This window comes from Triticum aestivum, unplaced genomic scaffold (assembly GCF_018294505.1).
Source record: "Triticum aestivum cultivar Chinese Spring unplaced genomic scaffold, IWGSC CS RefSeq v2.1 scaffold179429, whole genome shotgun sequence".
Classification (NCBI taxonomy): domain Eukaryota; kingdom Viridiplantae; phylum Streptophyta; class Magnoliopsida; order Poales; family Poaceae; genus Triticum; species Triticum aestivum.
Window position 1 is genome coordinate 1 of NW_025225383.1, and position 14,587 is coordinate 14,587.

Below are 14,587 nucleotides of genomic sequence, written 5' to 3' on the forward strand. Positions count from 1 at the left end.
AAACTTGAAGAGCCGAGGTCGAAGGTTCTTGGTAGTTGCTAGGGATGATTATTTATCGCTAATCATGGAGTAAACAGTATTTTAAAGCTAGTATATACGGCAACTTGGAGCTATTGGGTGATAGATTATCGCCAATCATTGGAGTACACTTGGACCTTGAGATAGGTTATAGCTTCTCTATTTCTGCACGTTTCGCCTACTCATTGCCACGAACTTCTGCTCATCTTGGAGACATCTCTCAAGTTTTGCTCGGAGAAGAAGAAACTCCAAAACTCCAAGCCTGCGTGGGGAGTGAAGACGATGAAGCTGATTCGACCAGATTAGTACAGGTACGTACAGTTCTTACTCTTCCTCTTCTCCTCCTCGTTTTCGATCTTTCAATATCTGAGAACGATTGTGATCTGTTTTGCAGCTAGCAGCGTGTGATGTGAACCGCGTTGATGAATTTGAGCTCGGCGCGGTTGGTTGCGAGTACAGATGGAATCAGCAAACTGAATCTGTCTCTCAGTTGAAGACTCTCTGTTAAAAGACTAACGGAGGAAACAAAAGGGTATTGTTTACTACTATCGCGAAGCATTTCAACGTTTATTATGTGATATCATCCTAGGAAGTTTGGGCCACTTGTGTGGTTTCTGTTAGCTTTAATCTTGATTCATGTATCTGCATGTTTAGTTTTAGTTTTGCACGTAATTTAGTGGCCCGAGTATCTTGCCGTGAATTATACATTTTGCATCTATTCAAAGCCACCATTTTGGATTATACCGATGAGGCAGAGGGCACGCAGCTCGAACCACCAACCCCGGCAGATCCGACCGCCATTTGTGCGGACGCAATGGATTCCCATCGGATCGACTCTGACCGCCAGGTGCACTCTTCCGTGGAGCAGCCGAGAGCCATGCGGACGGCCATATCCTCCTTGTCCCGACACTGGATGATGTCCCAGTCGACGGATCGAGAGATTTTGGAGTCAAATCCGCTACCCGTCATGCCAGAGAAGACTAGAGAAAGCCGAAACGGAGCTTGGGGGTGGAATGGAGTGACTAGGGTTTTGTCTAGGATGCGGATGTGCACGAATATATGTGTGGTCGGGATGGACCAGCGTGAGCCGTATCCAACATGGTGGACATGCCCGGGCGTGTCCGGGCCTCCTCATATCTACCCCAGATTTGGGCTGCATATGATGGGTACCGGCCAGTCCAGACGTATAGAGACGATTTGACGATTCCGGTTGGGTCATATTTTTATGACCAGTCACTAATCGAACAGTCGGCCTATACATATATAGAGCGTTTGAGAAGTCTGGCCATTGATGCTCTTTTGACGTGTGCGTGTGCATGGGATGTGCGGCAGCCCGTTCGCTCTTAGGCAATTTTGTGTGTTTTCAACAAGGGAAAAAGACTTATATGAAGTCACGCTACATAAAGTTTGATCAAATTTATATAAAGAAAACATTAACATCTATCCTAAAAAAGTTATACAATATGAAACTCAAATGCATGGCGCATCGAATGATATTAATCTTGTATTATATATGTTGATATTTATTTTTATGAAGTTGGTCAAACTTTACGAAGTTTAACTTCAGACATTTTTTTCGACAAAGAGTGAATTTATTACTCAAACGAAGCATTAAAGGGATACAAACACAATGTGTGCATACCCGATCTATGCATAGTTAGGATGCACATAAAACTGCTGGCAAACAACAAAGTCATATAAGACCATAGTTATGCCTAAGCGAGGGAAAAACCCCCAAAATGGTCCAAGATCGCAAACTATGAATGACTATATCCACACCAATCATATTTTGACACCACATGGATAGTCAGAAATGTTCTTCAACAACAATGACTTCATGAAGAAAAAGACGCTCAAACGCCCCCGGCACCAAAAAGATTCTAGGTTTTCACCCTAATGAACAAGTTTAAGCATATTCAAGCAATGCCTTTAACAAGATAACGACGGAAAACATTGCCATTGCAAAGTAAAACCAAGTCGAATCATACCTAGGATTTTAACCGGGTGCTCTAGACTAGGTATTCGAGATCATGTATTGTCCTCACCACTTTCCACGTCCCTGCAGCTACAAATGCTGGACTAGAAATCCCACCGCTGCTACTGGAAAACCATATAGTGTGCATCAAGCTGCCGTCGTAGATTGCATTTCATCGTCCAAGGCAGACTGACGGGGTTGACAGTCATCAAAACCCACAAACGAGCTTTTTTGCTGCATCTCGCAACCAACCGAGTACAAGCTACACAGCCAGACACGGGTACACTCGTAAAGGGGAGACAACCACAATCCACTTGGCTGTAGCTACCCAACCCAAGACGTCTAGGACAGTCACATGCAGCCCACTAGCACACCGCGACAGGTCACATGCCAGAGCAAACGAGCGCAATCAATACACTGTTCATCTCTCAAGTTGTTGAACAGTGTGGTTTTTGTCCCTTAACTTCGACAGCTTTTGAAACCAGATATATTTGGTTCCGTCGATCACCTGAACAATTGTAGTAGTTGTTAAAATTGCAGTAGGCCAACCAACTCATTCGACTAGGTTCGGTTTGGATGGGAGCGTGGATCGAGATTAGATACATAGTTTTCCATGGCAATCAGTGCACAAGATATGTAGGTTGGAAACTTAGAAAAGTATTTTCCCTAGTAACCGACCACAACTATGTTACAGACAAGAGTGTGGGTCACGAACAACAATGGTACGAAACTGACAGCACAAGACACTTGGTCCAAGGAAAGCATTCCATGGAGAAATAGACTGCCGTGACCCATTGTGTTGATAAGTATTCCATGGCTCTGATTATTGACCCATTCTACTAGGTTAGGTTTGGACGAGAGCGTGGGTCAAGATCAGTTCCAACACTACTCCACACTGAGTACACAAGTCACCTAGCTGGAATCTTATACTAGTATTCTGTTACATATGCACATGGGTCAAGGTCAGCAATGCTACCTTTTTTCCGCAAAAATGAAATAAAATAACAATGCTACGTTCGACACCGACTGTACAAGACCACTAGGCCAAGAAAAGCATTCTATGGAGAGATAGACTATCACATGACATGCGATTTTTCTACCGACATGACAGCCCATAGGACATCCGGCCGGTTCATAGGCCCAAACGAGATTTAGAGTGCATCCAACGGCCTGGAATATTCCAAAATCTAGATCGGATGGCTCAGGAGTCTAGGGGCATGAAAGGTCTTCTGGGATGTGCATATAGCTATGAAGTCATATATATATAGTTTCTCTCTCATTAATCAACTACTCAACTAGCCAAGTTTTGGACGAGAGCATATGCCAGACTTTGTTTTCAAGTTTCGTTGCTAGCGATTTCGCTGCACCAGTTGGTTAATGGAAGCTTATTTCCAATATGGACTGACTTGATACTCTCATGGTTTAAGGAATCATACATATGTTAACTCCTATGTTATGGACTATAGACTTCAGACGAGATAATCTCTATGTATAACAAACAACTTGGGTCAATTCAACACGAGTGTTCTTCCAACATCGTGCTCTGAAATGTTGCGGGCAATATGATCATGCCCGTGATTAGGAAAACGGAATCATCAGTCAACACTTTGAGCTAGTCCTAGAGGCAAGACTAGGAATCTTGTTTTACCGTTTATAACTCTACACGTGCTTATGAGTTTTCCTCTGAATCACATATTCGAGAACCATAGCAGTTATAGAATAAAATATACACATTAATCACAAACCTGGAAATAAATAACAACACAATTATTATTGCCTCTAGGGCATATTTGCAACAGTCCCCCACTTGCACTAGAGTTAATAATGTAGTCAAAGCTATTGTCCTTTATACCAATGGCAAATCGTTGTAAATTATGCTTCGGTTGTGGTATAGACTTTGTTGTATGGATCTGACAAATTCAGTTCGTGTGTCTCTTTGCATATCTGTGTATCTTGATGTAATCGCAAAAATTTATAATTTATGTAGAACTGGCTTTGTATGTATTGAATCAATGGTAGGACCTTTGATTCCTTAGATTAAGCATCTGAGCTACCATTATACAATAGTGTTCCATTGGCTCAATCCTTTCGAAATCATACCAAGTTCATGAATGAACTATTTGATCCATGACCTTCCATTGTTTACTTGTAAAGAAACAATATACTTAGCCTCTTTGTTATAAAGTTCGCTGCAATAACTGTTTGGAACAATTTACTGCGCCACCACTTAATGTAATAGACAAAACCTTAATTGAAATCAAAAATTCGCTTGGAGCACTGATGAAAACTGCATTGATGTAACTACTTACAATGATATCTTCATATTCTGTGTATGCAAGACACATATCATCATCCCTACACTAGTACTTGACCACATTTTCACTTGCTTTCCTATGACCAATACCTTGATCACTTTGGTAACTTGCTCGCAACTTACTTGGAGTACTTGAATATCTTGAATATATCTAGTTGTTTACATACCATGGAATATATATTAGTTCAAACACAAATGTGAATGGCGTCTCAATCATATAGTTTGCTCATCAATATTCATTGATTCTTAAATAAATTCTTTCTATGTGACCTCGGCAAGAAACTATTCTTGGTGTTTTCCATACCAAATCACTTTAGTATCTTGTCAATATGTACTTTTGCTTAGCTCTATTAGGCACTAGTATCTCCATACATCATTATGCCTAATACTAATGCTATCTTGTCAAGTACTTTATTAGAAACTATTTTTAATTAAGTCCTAATTTGTGTCAAGACATTTATAATATTTCCAGTCAACAATCTGTTATGCACACACAATAATTAGAAACAATATCATGCACCCACTTATTTTCTCGTAAACACAGGCATCTTCACTATCCCCAATGAAATCGAATTCCTTGACAATTTCATTTGAACTAAGATTCAAACTCCATTATGCTTGGTTCAGTCCATTCTTAGATCTTCGAGGTTTGAACACTCAGTAGCATCCACTTATATACGAAATATATAGTGGTTGCTAGTTTTAATCCGAACTGACTTTAAGCATCACAATCACAAGATAATCCATTCTTAGATATCTGAAGTCGAGTTTTAGAAAACATTTTTATTTTCATCAGTTTATAATCCATTATTCTCATGTCAGGCTCTAAGTCGTTCAGAAGGTTCATCAAGTTCTCAACTTGAATCATGAAATTTGGATACTATCTCGGATTATTTTGACAAATAGCCAATCCCGGAGTCAACTTCCACCAGAGTAGCACAGGTACAGTCTATTTGGTCTTCTTTTGTATTGTATCTGAGAACTACTATCTGCACTGCCAGAATCTATTACCGTAGCTGCACAGTACTGTTCTTCTGCATTTTTATTCGCGTTTCAGTAGGCCTTGTTCATAGCTTTCCCACTTAGGGTTTGCTTAGCTTCTGTTCTTCTGGATTTTTGACCGTGGGTGCATTTTCTGTTCAGTGTTAGTTAAATAGTAATTGAACTTTTTTTGTGGGATATGTAAATAGTAATTGAACCTACCTGCAAGTTCGTGCCTCACATCGCATATATGTATTTCTACTTCTACAGACGGAGATCAGAGGAAGCAGTCCTCAGTGATGTTAGCCATGCCACAAGCAGTGCTTCTCCTTGCTGTCTCCTGTGCTGCGGTCCTCGCTGCTGGTGTCTCCGGCCAGCCGGTGTCGCCAGCAGCAGAGCGGACCAACTGTCCTGCAAAGTGCGGGGACGTAGAGATCCACTACCCATTCGGCGTCGGCCCTGGGTGCTCCGTGGACGCCGGCTTCGAGGTCACCTGCAACGAGACGACGACCCCTCCGAGCCTGCAGTTGGGCAACATCATTATCGCCAACATCACATTGGAGAAGGCGCAGATGGTGGTCTACACCTTCCTGACCTACAGCTGCCGCGTGCCGGGCAGCAACAATACAGTGGACACGCAGACGAATAGCATGGAACTCAGCGTCAGCACCCCGTTCCTGGTGTCGCCGTCGGACAACGTGTTCACGTCCGTCGGGTGTAATTCATTGGCCCAGCTCGTTGGCCACAGCGGCACCTACTACCACACCGGCTGCATCACCACGTGTGCTAGCGTGAACGAAACGGCAGATGACGGCGCACCCTGCAGCGGGCACGGCTGCTGCGAGGCGTCAATAATGCCCGGCCTCTTCCTAGTCAACGTGAGTTGGTCCGACAGGGCGGAGGAGAGCGACTATCATGTGCCTGGCAACTTGTGCCAATATGCCTTCGTCGCCACCAAAGGCTGGTATGTACTACTACTTGTTTCTTATTTTTATTAGTTTTTTATATATTGATTATATTATATGGCCATTCAAAGGGTTATATATGCATATAAATTGTACTGCTAGCTATTCTTGCTTCACTACTTATTACCTTTTCAAGTTGAATTTTTTTATTACTTTTCCGATAAGGGTTGCTTTATTACTTAAAAGGTTTAAGTATTACACCCGGTCTCTGCATAACTAAGATGCACACATCCAACACTAATTATTACTTAATGGCAAAACTATTGGTACTCTATCTCTTCCTTTTTAGTCTGCAGTCAATGTATCTCTAATTCCACCAAACATATAAAAGAAAGTATCTATATTCATAATACTAATCAATATCATTAGATTCATTATAATTGTAGATGTCGATTTTTTTCAATATAAATGATCAAACTTTACAAAGTTTGACTTGACACAAATCTAAGACGCGGGGTAAAGAGTAATGAAGGGAGTATAAAAATAATCACGGTAGTAAACCTTAATAATGTTGGAGTATTGTATTTTCTTAATGGAAAGTCCAGGGCTCATCTATATGTGACATGGTTATGACACGTCTAAGTATGACATAAGCGCAACACATCAGCCATCTTGTGCTTGTTTTTTTACATCCAACCAGAGATATTTGGAAACCGGACGGTTTTCAAAAATTTCATGAGCCCAAAAATTTGTAACACAAACGAAAAAATAAAGTTTTTTTTAATTTAAAGGACCGAACAAGGTCAAATACAGCTCGTACGTGTATGCCATCCAAACACATGTCTTACCTTGCAGGTGGAACTGGGAAGCTACTAGACTTCCGGGGATCATTCCCCATCATGGGAACTTAATATTTTCTATCTTTTTATAGTCATCCAACGCTCCATACAAAAAAATTTGGCCGCGCTGCAGACGGCAGGAATCAATAGGACACTCTTCTGTAATGAAAGAGTCATCCTAACCACTAGAATGGAAAGTAGTTGTTGCAAAAAGAAAGGGTTAATTTATACTCCATCCGTTCCTTTATGTAAAATGTAATTTTTTGGGCCACGGTGACCAAGACACATTATTATAGAGAATTTAGGATGAAATTACCCTTTGGATAATTCGTTGGTTTGTGGCAAGTAAGTCAATTAGGCCAGAAAAGAAAGAAATATGGGTAATCGGGAGAGATGCACTTTCCTATTTTTCTAGAAGCAGAGATACATGTAACCGAAAGAGAGATACTTTCCATTTTTCTGAAGGTCTAAAAAAGGAATTGCGGAGAATTAGCAAAAATGCACATACACATTACAAAATGAAACAGGGGGAGTATACATATTTAGAAGCTCAAATTTTTTGAACTCGTCTTTTGTTTAAAAATTTCGGACAAAAATATAAAAAATTCCGAGAGTTTTCGAAAACCGGGTTTTCCGGCCTGAACCGAAAAGAAACAGTAACTAGAAAAAAAAACTTGCGTCCAACACAAACATACAACACTCACTCACTCTAGCCACTATCTGCGTGAAGGCACACTTGCACGATCACGCAATCTACCCACTAGCTTAGCTGCAAATCACTTGCCTATGCATGCATGTATGCACATTAGGAAAATCACGTGATACCTACTCAAAAAAGTTAGCAAATACTAAAAAGTTTGTAAACTTAAAAATGTCTTTGAATTTGAAAAAAATATCATGATTTAAAAAAACATGAATTTGATTTTTTTTTAATTCAAAATTGTAAGAATTTTGATGACTTTTAATAAAAAATCATGATTTTTTTTAAATGTTGAGATGGAACTGGCCGACAACCCCCCTCCCGCCTTTAATTGCAGTCTTGTTGTGGACCTGCAACTGCATGTCATGGGTGGACTTGCAACTGGGACCAAGATGGGTCGGGCCTAGTTGCGTGTCAAGGACATACTTGCAACTGGCAGACAAATGGGTCGGGGCCCAGTTGTGTATCGAGGGTGGAGTTGCAATCGGGACATAATTGGTCGGGCCCGCAGTTGTTTATCGAGGGTGGACTTGCAACTGCGACAAAAAGGTGGCCCCGCCAATTGCATGTGAGGGGTGTAGATGGACCTGTATCTAGGACAGAAATGGGTTGGGCCCCATTGGTTTGTCGACTTCCAACTAAGACAAGAAAAAAGGTGGCCACCACATTTACATGTTGGGGGTAGAGTTGCAAGCCTGTAGAGGTTGCACATGCAACTAGGAGAAAATTGGGTCGGAACTGAGATGCATATCGAGGATGGAGTTGCAACTAGGACAATTTGGTCAGGCATCCAGTTGCGTACCTAGGGTGGTCTTGTAACTCGCAAAAAATAGGTGCCCCCCAATTGCGTATAGGGTTGTAGTTGGATTTTCTACTAGGTAAAAAATGGGTTGGACCCTAGTTGCCTGTTGATGGTGCACTTGCACTCAGACAAGAAAATGCGAGGACTTGCTGCTGGCATAAAAAACGAGGGAACCCAATTGCATGTCAATGGGTAGTTGGACTTGCAGCTATGATAAAAGTGGGTTGGGCTCCAGTTGCGTATCCAGGGTGGACTTGTATCTCGAACAAGAAAAAAGGCAGGCCCATGGCCACTCATTGCATGTCGGGGGTCGAGTTGCAACTGGCACAAGAGTGGTCGCCCCCAACTACGTGTCAAGGATGGATTTGCATATAACACAAAAATGTATGAGACCTAGTTGTGTATCAAAGGTGGACCTAGAAACCGGAAAAAGGCGGTCGCCCCAATTGCATTCCGAGGGATGGTGTTTCAAGTAGGGAGAAAAAGGGGTAGTCTCCATTGTTGCATGTCAAAGGTGGGCATGCAATTCAATCAAAAATGGGTAGACCTAATTGCATATCAAGGGTGAGCATGCAACGAGGTTGGACGAGTTGCATGTCGAGGCTGGACATGCAATTGGGTCATGATCGGATAAGTTGTATGTTTAGAATAAATTGCATGTTAAAAATAAACATGCAACCGGATCCAAGGGAGACATTTGTCGGGGGTGGACGTGCAATCCGATCGAAAAGGTTTGCCTATAAAATAAAAAAAATATAGAACTCCTGTTACAGATGGTTACCATGTATACATAACAACATTTGCGTTGAAAAAACACTAGCAGAAGGGAATAGCTTAATAGACATGTATCGGTAAGCCAAGGCAATCTAGCTCCTATATACTCTGTTCTCTACCGCTCTCCCTCGAAAGGCAAAACAAAGCAAAAAAGAAAATACAAGGAATAAGATAACCCACCAAAACACCACACAACGGGACACATCCTCTGACATGAAAAAAGAGGTCACACATGGCGCTTACATGAGGTGAACAGCCCAACCAAACAAACAAGAAAACAAAAATCCAACACAACAAGCACATTGCAATAGGAACACACACAAGGACCTGTGTACGCACGACGACGCAGCGCGAGCCGTGCTCAAACATGCATGGATCATGAAAAAATAAATCTTCTGGTTTGCAAGTTAGATGTGACTTAGCTAATTCTAGACAAGAAGTATTTTCCTAATAAAAAAATACTAAACATGCCAATATGAACCCAATAAATCTAGACAGATAATTGTGGGGAATGAAGTACTATTAAAATTGTATCCACAATGATCATATTCATATCCTTTGGTTTAGAAAACATAAAGCTTCAGTTATAAGGACCCCAATAGTCAGTGAACATTCACCGGGAGGGATGGAATTCACGAATGATTTCGATGGCAAATTGTGTTGGCCGAGCATGACAACTCCACTGCAGTTCTGTTTTTCGTCCGAAATTTGCCATGCTTGCAAACTAAAATTGCCATCTTTGCCATCCTCGCGTCAACTAAATGTTCCATCAAAATGTTCGCAGTTTCCATCCCTCCCAGCAAACATTCGTTACTTATCATCACCATTAGTGAATTATAAAATAGTAATACGAATTAGTGTATATACATCTAAGTGACATTGATTCACATGTTGTATAAACATGTCACCTATGCCTCTACCATGGGGGATACATGATGGATATAGCTAGGAGAGTGCAAAAGAAATTCAAAACAAGGAAAAAAGGGGGCCTCACAATTAATGGGCGGATCTATAAAAGCACTAGCGACCCGATAAAAAGACAACCGATTGGTCGACAGAAAAGAACACAAATCATGGTACAAAATCGAGGGGACAAAACTAAAATTAGTACAAATTAAAACTTATTCTGTCCACTTACATCTATATCCTGCTGCCGTCACTTAATTAGCTCCAAACCCAACGTGAATTCATCCTTCTGATATAACATCCCATCTAAAACTTTACCTATAAGACCAGCTCACTAATCCATGTTGCTAATTTAGTTGACTAAAGTACTCTTACTGCATTTTTTTGCGAAAAGGCCAAAGGACATATATAACTAGCATAAACCCTTATGAATCATGCTTATATAAATTAAAGAATACGTACAAAACCTTCATGTTGTTGTTGTCTTCTCCCTTGAGCATCCACCGGCGGCGCGTTGTGGGTGAAGTTCGTCGTCGCCATTGGGCCTCTGTCCCAGGAGAGAAAACTTGTTTAAACTTAGGAGCTCGTAGAAACATAGGTCAAAAAATGTCATATATGTATACTATAAGAGATGCCCGTGGTCGCGATTTGCACGGTAAACCGTTGTCCCAGAGAAGAAAACAACAAAGAAGGCCAGTAGAAGGTTCTAGTTTTAGTCAAATAGAGTCGAGGAATACAAACCTCTCACACTCTCCGATGAGACTGAGTCTAGCCAACTTTTAGTAGTCGGAGTTGGAGTCGGAGGAACAAGACATACAACCACATTTTTTTGCTCCGCATGAGATCGACCGAAACAACCTGCAGAGAAAAAAGCCAGACTCGATGAACCAGATTTGAGGACACACCATTATCCACATGCCTCCTGATGGTACGCAGAAGCATCACCAGGATGAGGGCGAGGCAGGGAGATCTTCTTCCACACCTAGGGAGAATTATCCACTCCAAGATAAAACTATGGCTCCCATTGGTAGTTCAAGGCCTCCCCAAACACCGAATTGAGAATTATCTACCCCAAGAAGATAAAACTATGAATCACATTAGTAGGTCGGGGCCTCCCCGAACACCCCAACATCACTTTCAGTAGGGCTACGTCTCATATATGTGTATTGCTTTTTTCTACTTGTACTACTTATTATTAGCATTATCTATCTATTATATACTTAAAGCACAATAAGGGGTACTTTTCGAGACACCATGTTTATCCACATCATCAATAACATTTTGAAATTTGGATTTATTTTAATAGATCACATCTGCTGGACCTGCATAAACGAACCTAAACAAATCTTATGTGTTAGATCTATGTAATTGTACCTACACAAATTATATCAGTTCGATTATCATAGTTGTATTGGACTTATAGTTAAATACAACTCATAGGTTAGATTTACATAAAGTACCTAAATAAGTTGGTTAGATCTACACAATTCTTTTTTTAAGGAGTAAAGACTTTATTTCTCAGAAAATCCATAGGTCATTTAAAAGAGCTTGAGAAGTAAAATCAGGCATCATAGAGTCCCAGAACGCAGAACATTTTCCGCTAAAAGAATTCTTCGCTAACACATCAACGACTTCATTTGCTTCGCGGAGAGAGTGGGCATATGACATCTTTGCGAAATCTAGGGCCAGCTACTTGCATTCGAGTACTAGCCACAAAGAACCTACATGGTTGCCTCCTTGCTGATTTGCCTCCACCGTAACACAACTGTCAGATTCTATCATCAACTTATGACACCTGTTTCATCCTGCTAAGTATAATCCATTTCTGATTGTTGTTATCTCTGCCGCATTGACACAACCGATATGTGGAAGGAACCAATTAGGTGCAGTTATAAAGGTGCCTTTTCCGTCACGAGCAATCGCACCTGTAGCACCCGAAAGTGTTTCATATGAAATGCCACATCTACATTAATTTCAATAACATCACTTCCCGGCTTCTTCCACATATGATCTTGCGTCCTCATAGGCTGCTTTGATGTATGTGCTCTGGTATAATTCATCGCCGGTACTTTGATAGAAACAACTGCTCTGTAATGTTGGATGCCTTGCCACCAAATATACCAAGAAGCTACCATCATCAATTCTGCTATAAGTAATTCGTCCAGGACCGAATGATTCCGGGTCAGGATCTCCATTGCCACAGAACCCAACCGTTCCTCCTCCATTGCATCAGTTATGATTCCATGTAGTCTCAGCTCTGTCCACACATCCATAGCTCAACGACAGCTAAATAAAGTGTGTTGGATGTCCTCAAGTCCAACGGGATAGATCAGACACAGGGGAATTAGTGGACTATGTACTATCTGATATAGGATACCAAAGCAAGGGAGTGGCCCATTTAGAACTTTCCATGCAAAGTGTTTAATTTTTTCAGGGATTGGATCTCCATAACATTACCAAATAGATCTTAATCATTGGATCCACATCATCAAAATTATTGTGATTGTTGGGTCTATAACATATGGCTATCGAGAAATAAAAAAGTTTATTTTTTATCAGTAGAGTCCTTTTCAAATATGTACGTTCAATCAAATCCATTGCCTATGTTCAATTTAGATGTACTTGTCAGAACGTATGTTTCAAGGACTCTTGAGCCAAGAGCGCACTAAGTAATGGGAATGTAAGGCAAGTTAGGTATAAATGCACTCTTTTGTAAGTACAAATTAATATGTATTGAAAATACCAGATGAAATCATGTATCACTAATCATTAATTAGAATATGATGAATCGCAAAGTAGCGAGATGCAAAATTGTACAAGTCGCGGCCTGATCTTTCATGGTTCTAGCAGCAAAAACAAAAACTTCCTCTCAAGAAAAGATGCTAGAACGTAAGCTCGAAAATTGGCGTCGAGTAGATTAAATCAACTCCATGTGTAGCAATGACAAAATCTGCCTCGGAGAAGCAAAAGCAAGCACGATATTAGGTTTCCCCCAACATGGGATGCTTCTGACTTTTTATTCAACTAGCAAAAGTGCCTGTGCGTTGCAACGGAAGTAAAAAAGAAATTATAATCTCCAATGGCCAGACAACATTTTGCTGCATTGCCGAGATACACTATCACTCGCAATTTCGTGAAATCATGAACAGTTTTAGAAATAATAACATTTTTTTTAACTTGTGCACACATTTAAAACCGTGAATATTTTTGACATTAGTGACACTTTTACAAATTTTCGAACATTTTCTAAAATCAAGAACATTTTTCGAATTCTTGAACATTTTATAATATTTACAAACATTTTTAAAATTGTGAATTTTTTTAAAAAACTTTCTTGAATCGCCGAACATTTCTAGAATAGAAAAAAAAATATTGGAAATTATTGGAACCATTTTTGAAATTCGCGAATATTAGTTGATTTAATAAACATTTTTTTGATTTAACGAAAATTGTTTAAATGCATGATCGTTTTCTGAATCAGCTAACATTTTATAAATGAATAAACTATTTTGTAGGTCACGAATAATATATTAATTTTTAGGACATTTTTCCGTTCCTGAATATTTTTTGGATTGGCGATTTTTTTCAATTTCATTAACATATTTAATGCCCAAGTCTTTATAAAAGTCATGAACATTTTTTAGTTCCCGAATATTTGTTTTCGAATTTACAATCTGTTTTTGAATCAGCGAACATTTTTTTACAAAATCACAGTCATTTTTTAGTACACAAACATTGGATGATTTATTTAATATTATATTTCAAAATTCTGTTTTTTTATTTTTCGGAACTTGCTTGAAGTCCCAAATTATTTTAATTAGAAAAAACAATAACAGAAAAGAAAAGCAGAAAATAAAAAACGAAATTTCAAAAACTGGTCACCCGGACATGGGCCGGCCCAAACGGGCGCGCACGGTCTTCTCCTAGTGCGTAGGGAGTAATATAGAATGTCCCTACTACGTAGGCCGGCCCAGTTGCGGGATTCTCCTGTGTGAAATATTTTTTATCACTTATATTTGCCATTCGTGGGTAATATTTTACAACTTTGGCGGCAAATTAAATGACGTACCAACAGAAGCCCCTTTATTATTAGGTAGATTTCACATAAAAACAAATCTTACGCTACACGACCCTCAATATATATAGTGCTCGCGGGCACATAACAACCATGCCCAGTTCACGTAACCGACTAGGAATCTCTTCCTGCTCAAACCGAAACTCAAGTAGTACTCCTTCCATCCTGAAAAGATTGTTGTCTTTGATTCCTAGATACATTTGAATCTAGATACATTTGAATCCAGGGGGTGAGCGTACTCACGAAGGGGGCGAAGCTCTCATGGCGTGAAATTCAGATTGTTGAGAAGGGTATAGCC

General features: G+C 40.2%; 1 protein-coding gene across 1 annotated transcript; it reads left to right on the forward strand.

The window, feature by feature from the left end:
- Window positions 1–124: 124 nt before the first annotated feature.
- Window positions 125–6,405, forward strand: LOC123172154 (wall-associated receptor kinase 2). Its single transcript, XM_044589173.1, has 4 exons — window positions 125–329; window positions 413–550; window positions 5,130–5,249; window positions 5,559–6,405. Exon 4 carries the CDS (start codon window positions 5,588–5,590, stop codon window positions 6,284–6,286), a length of 699 nt encoding a protein of 232 aa, XP_044445108.1. The 5' UTR covers window positions 125–329; window positions 413–550; window positions 5,130–5,249; window positions 5,559–5,587; the 3' UTR covers window positions 6,287–6,405.
- The last annotated feature ends 8,182 nt before the right edge of the window (window positions 6,406–14,587 follow it).

Coding starts and splice junctions, on each gene's coding strand:
- LOC123172154 (XM_044589173.1), top strand. CDS start 5,588: ATGTTAGCCATGCCACAAGCAGTGCTTCTCCTTGCTGTCTCCTGTGCT.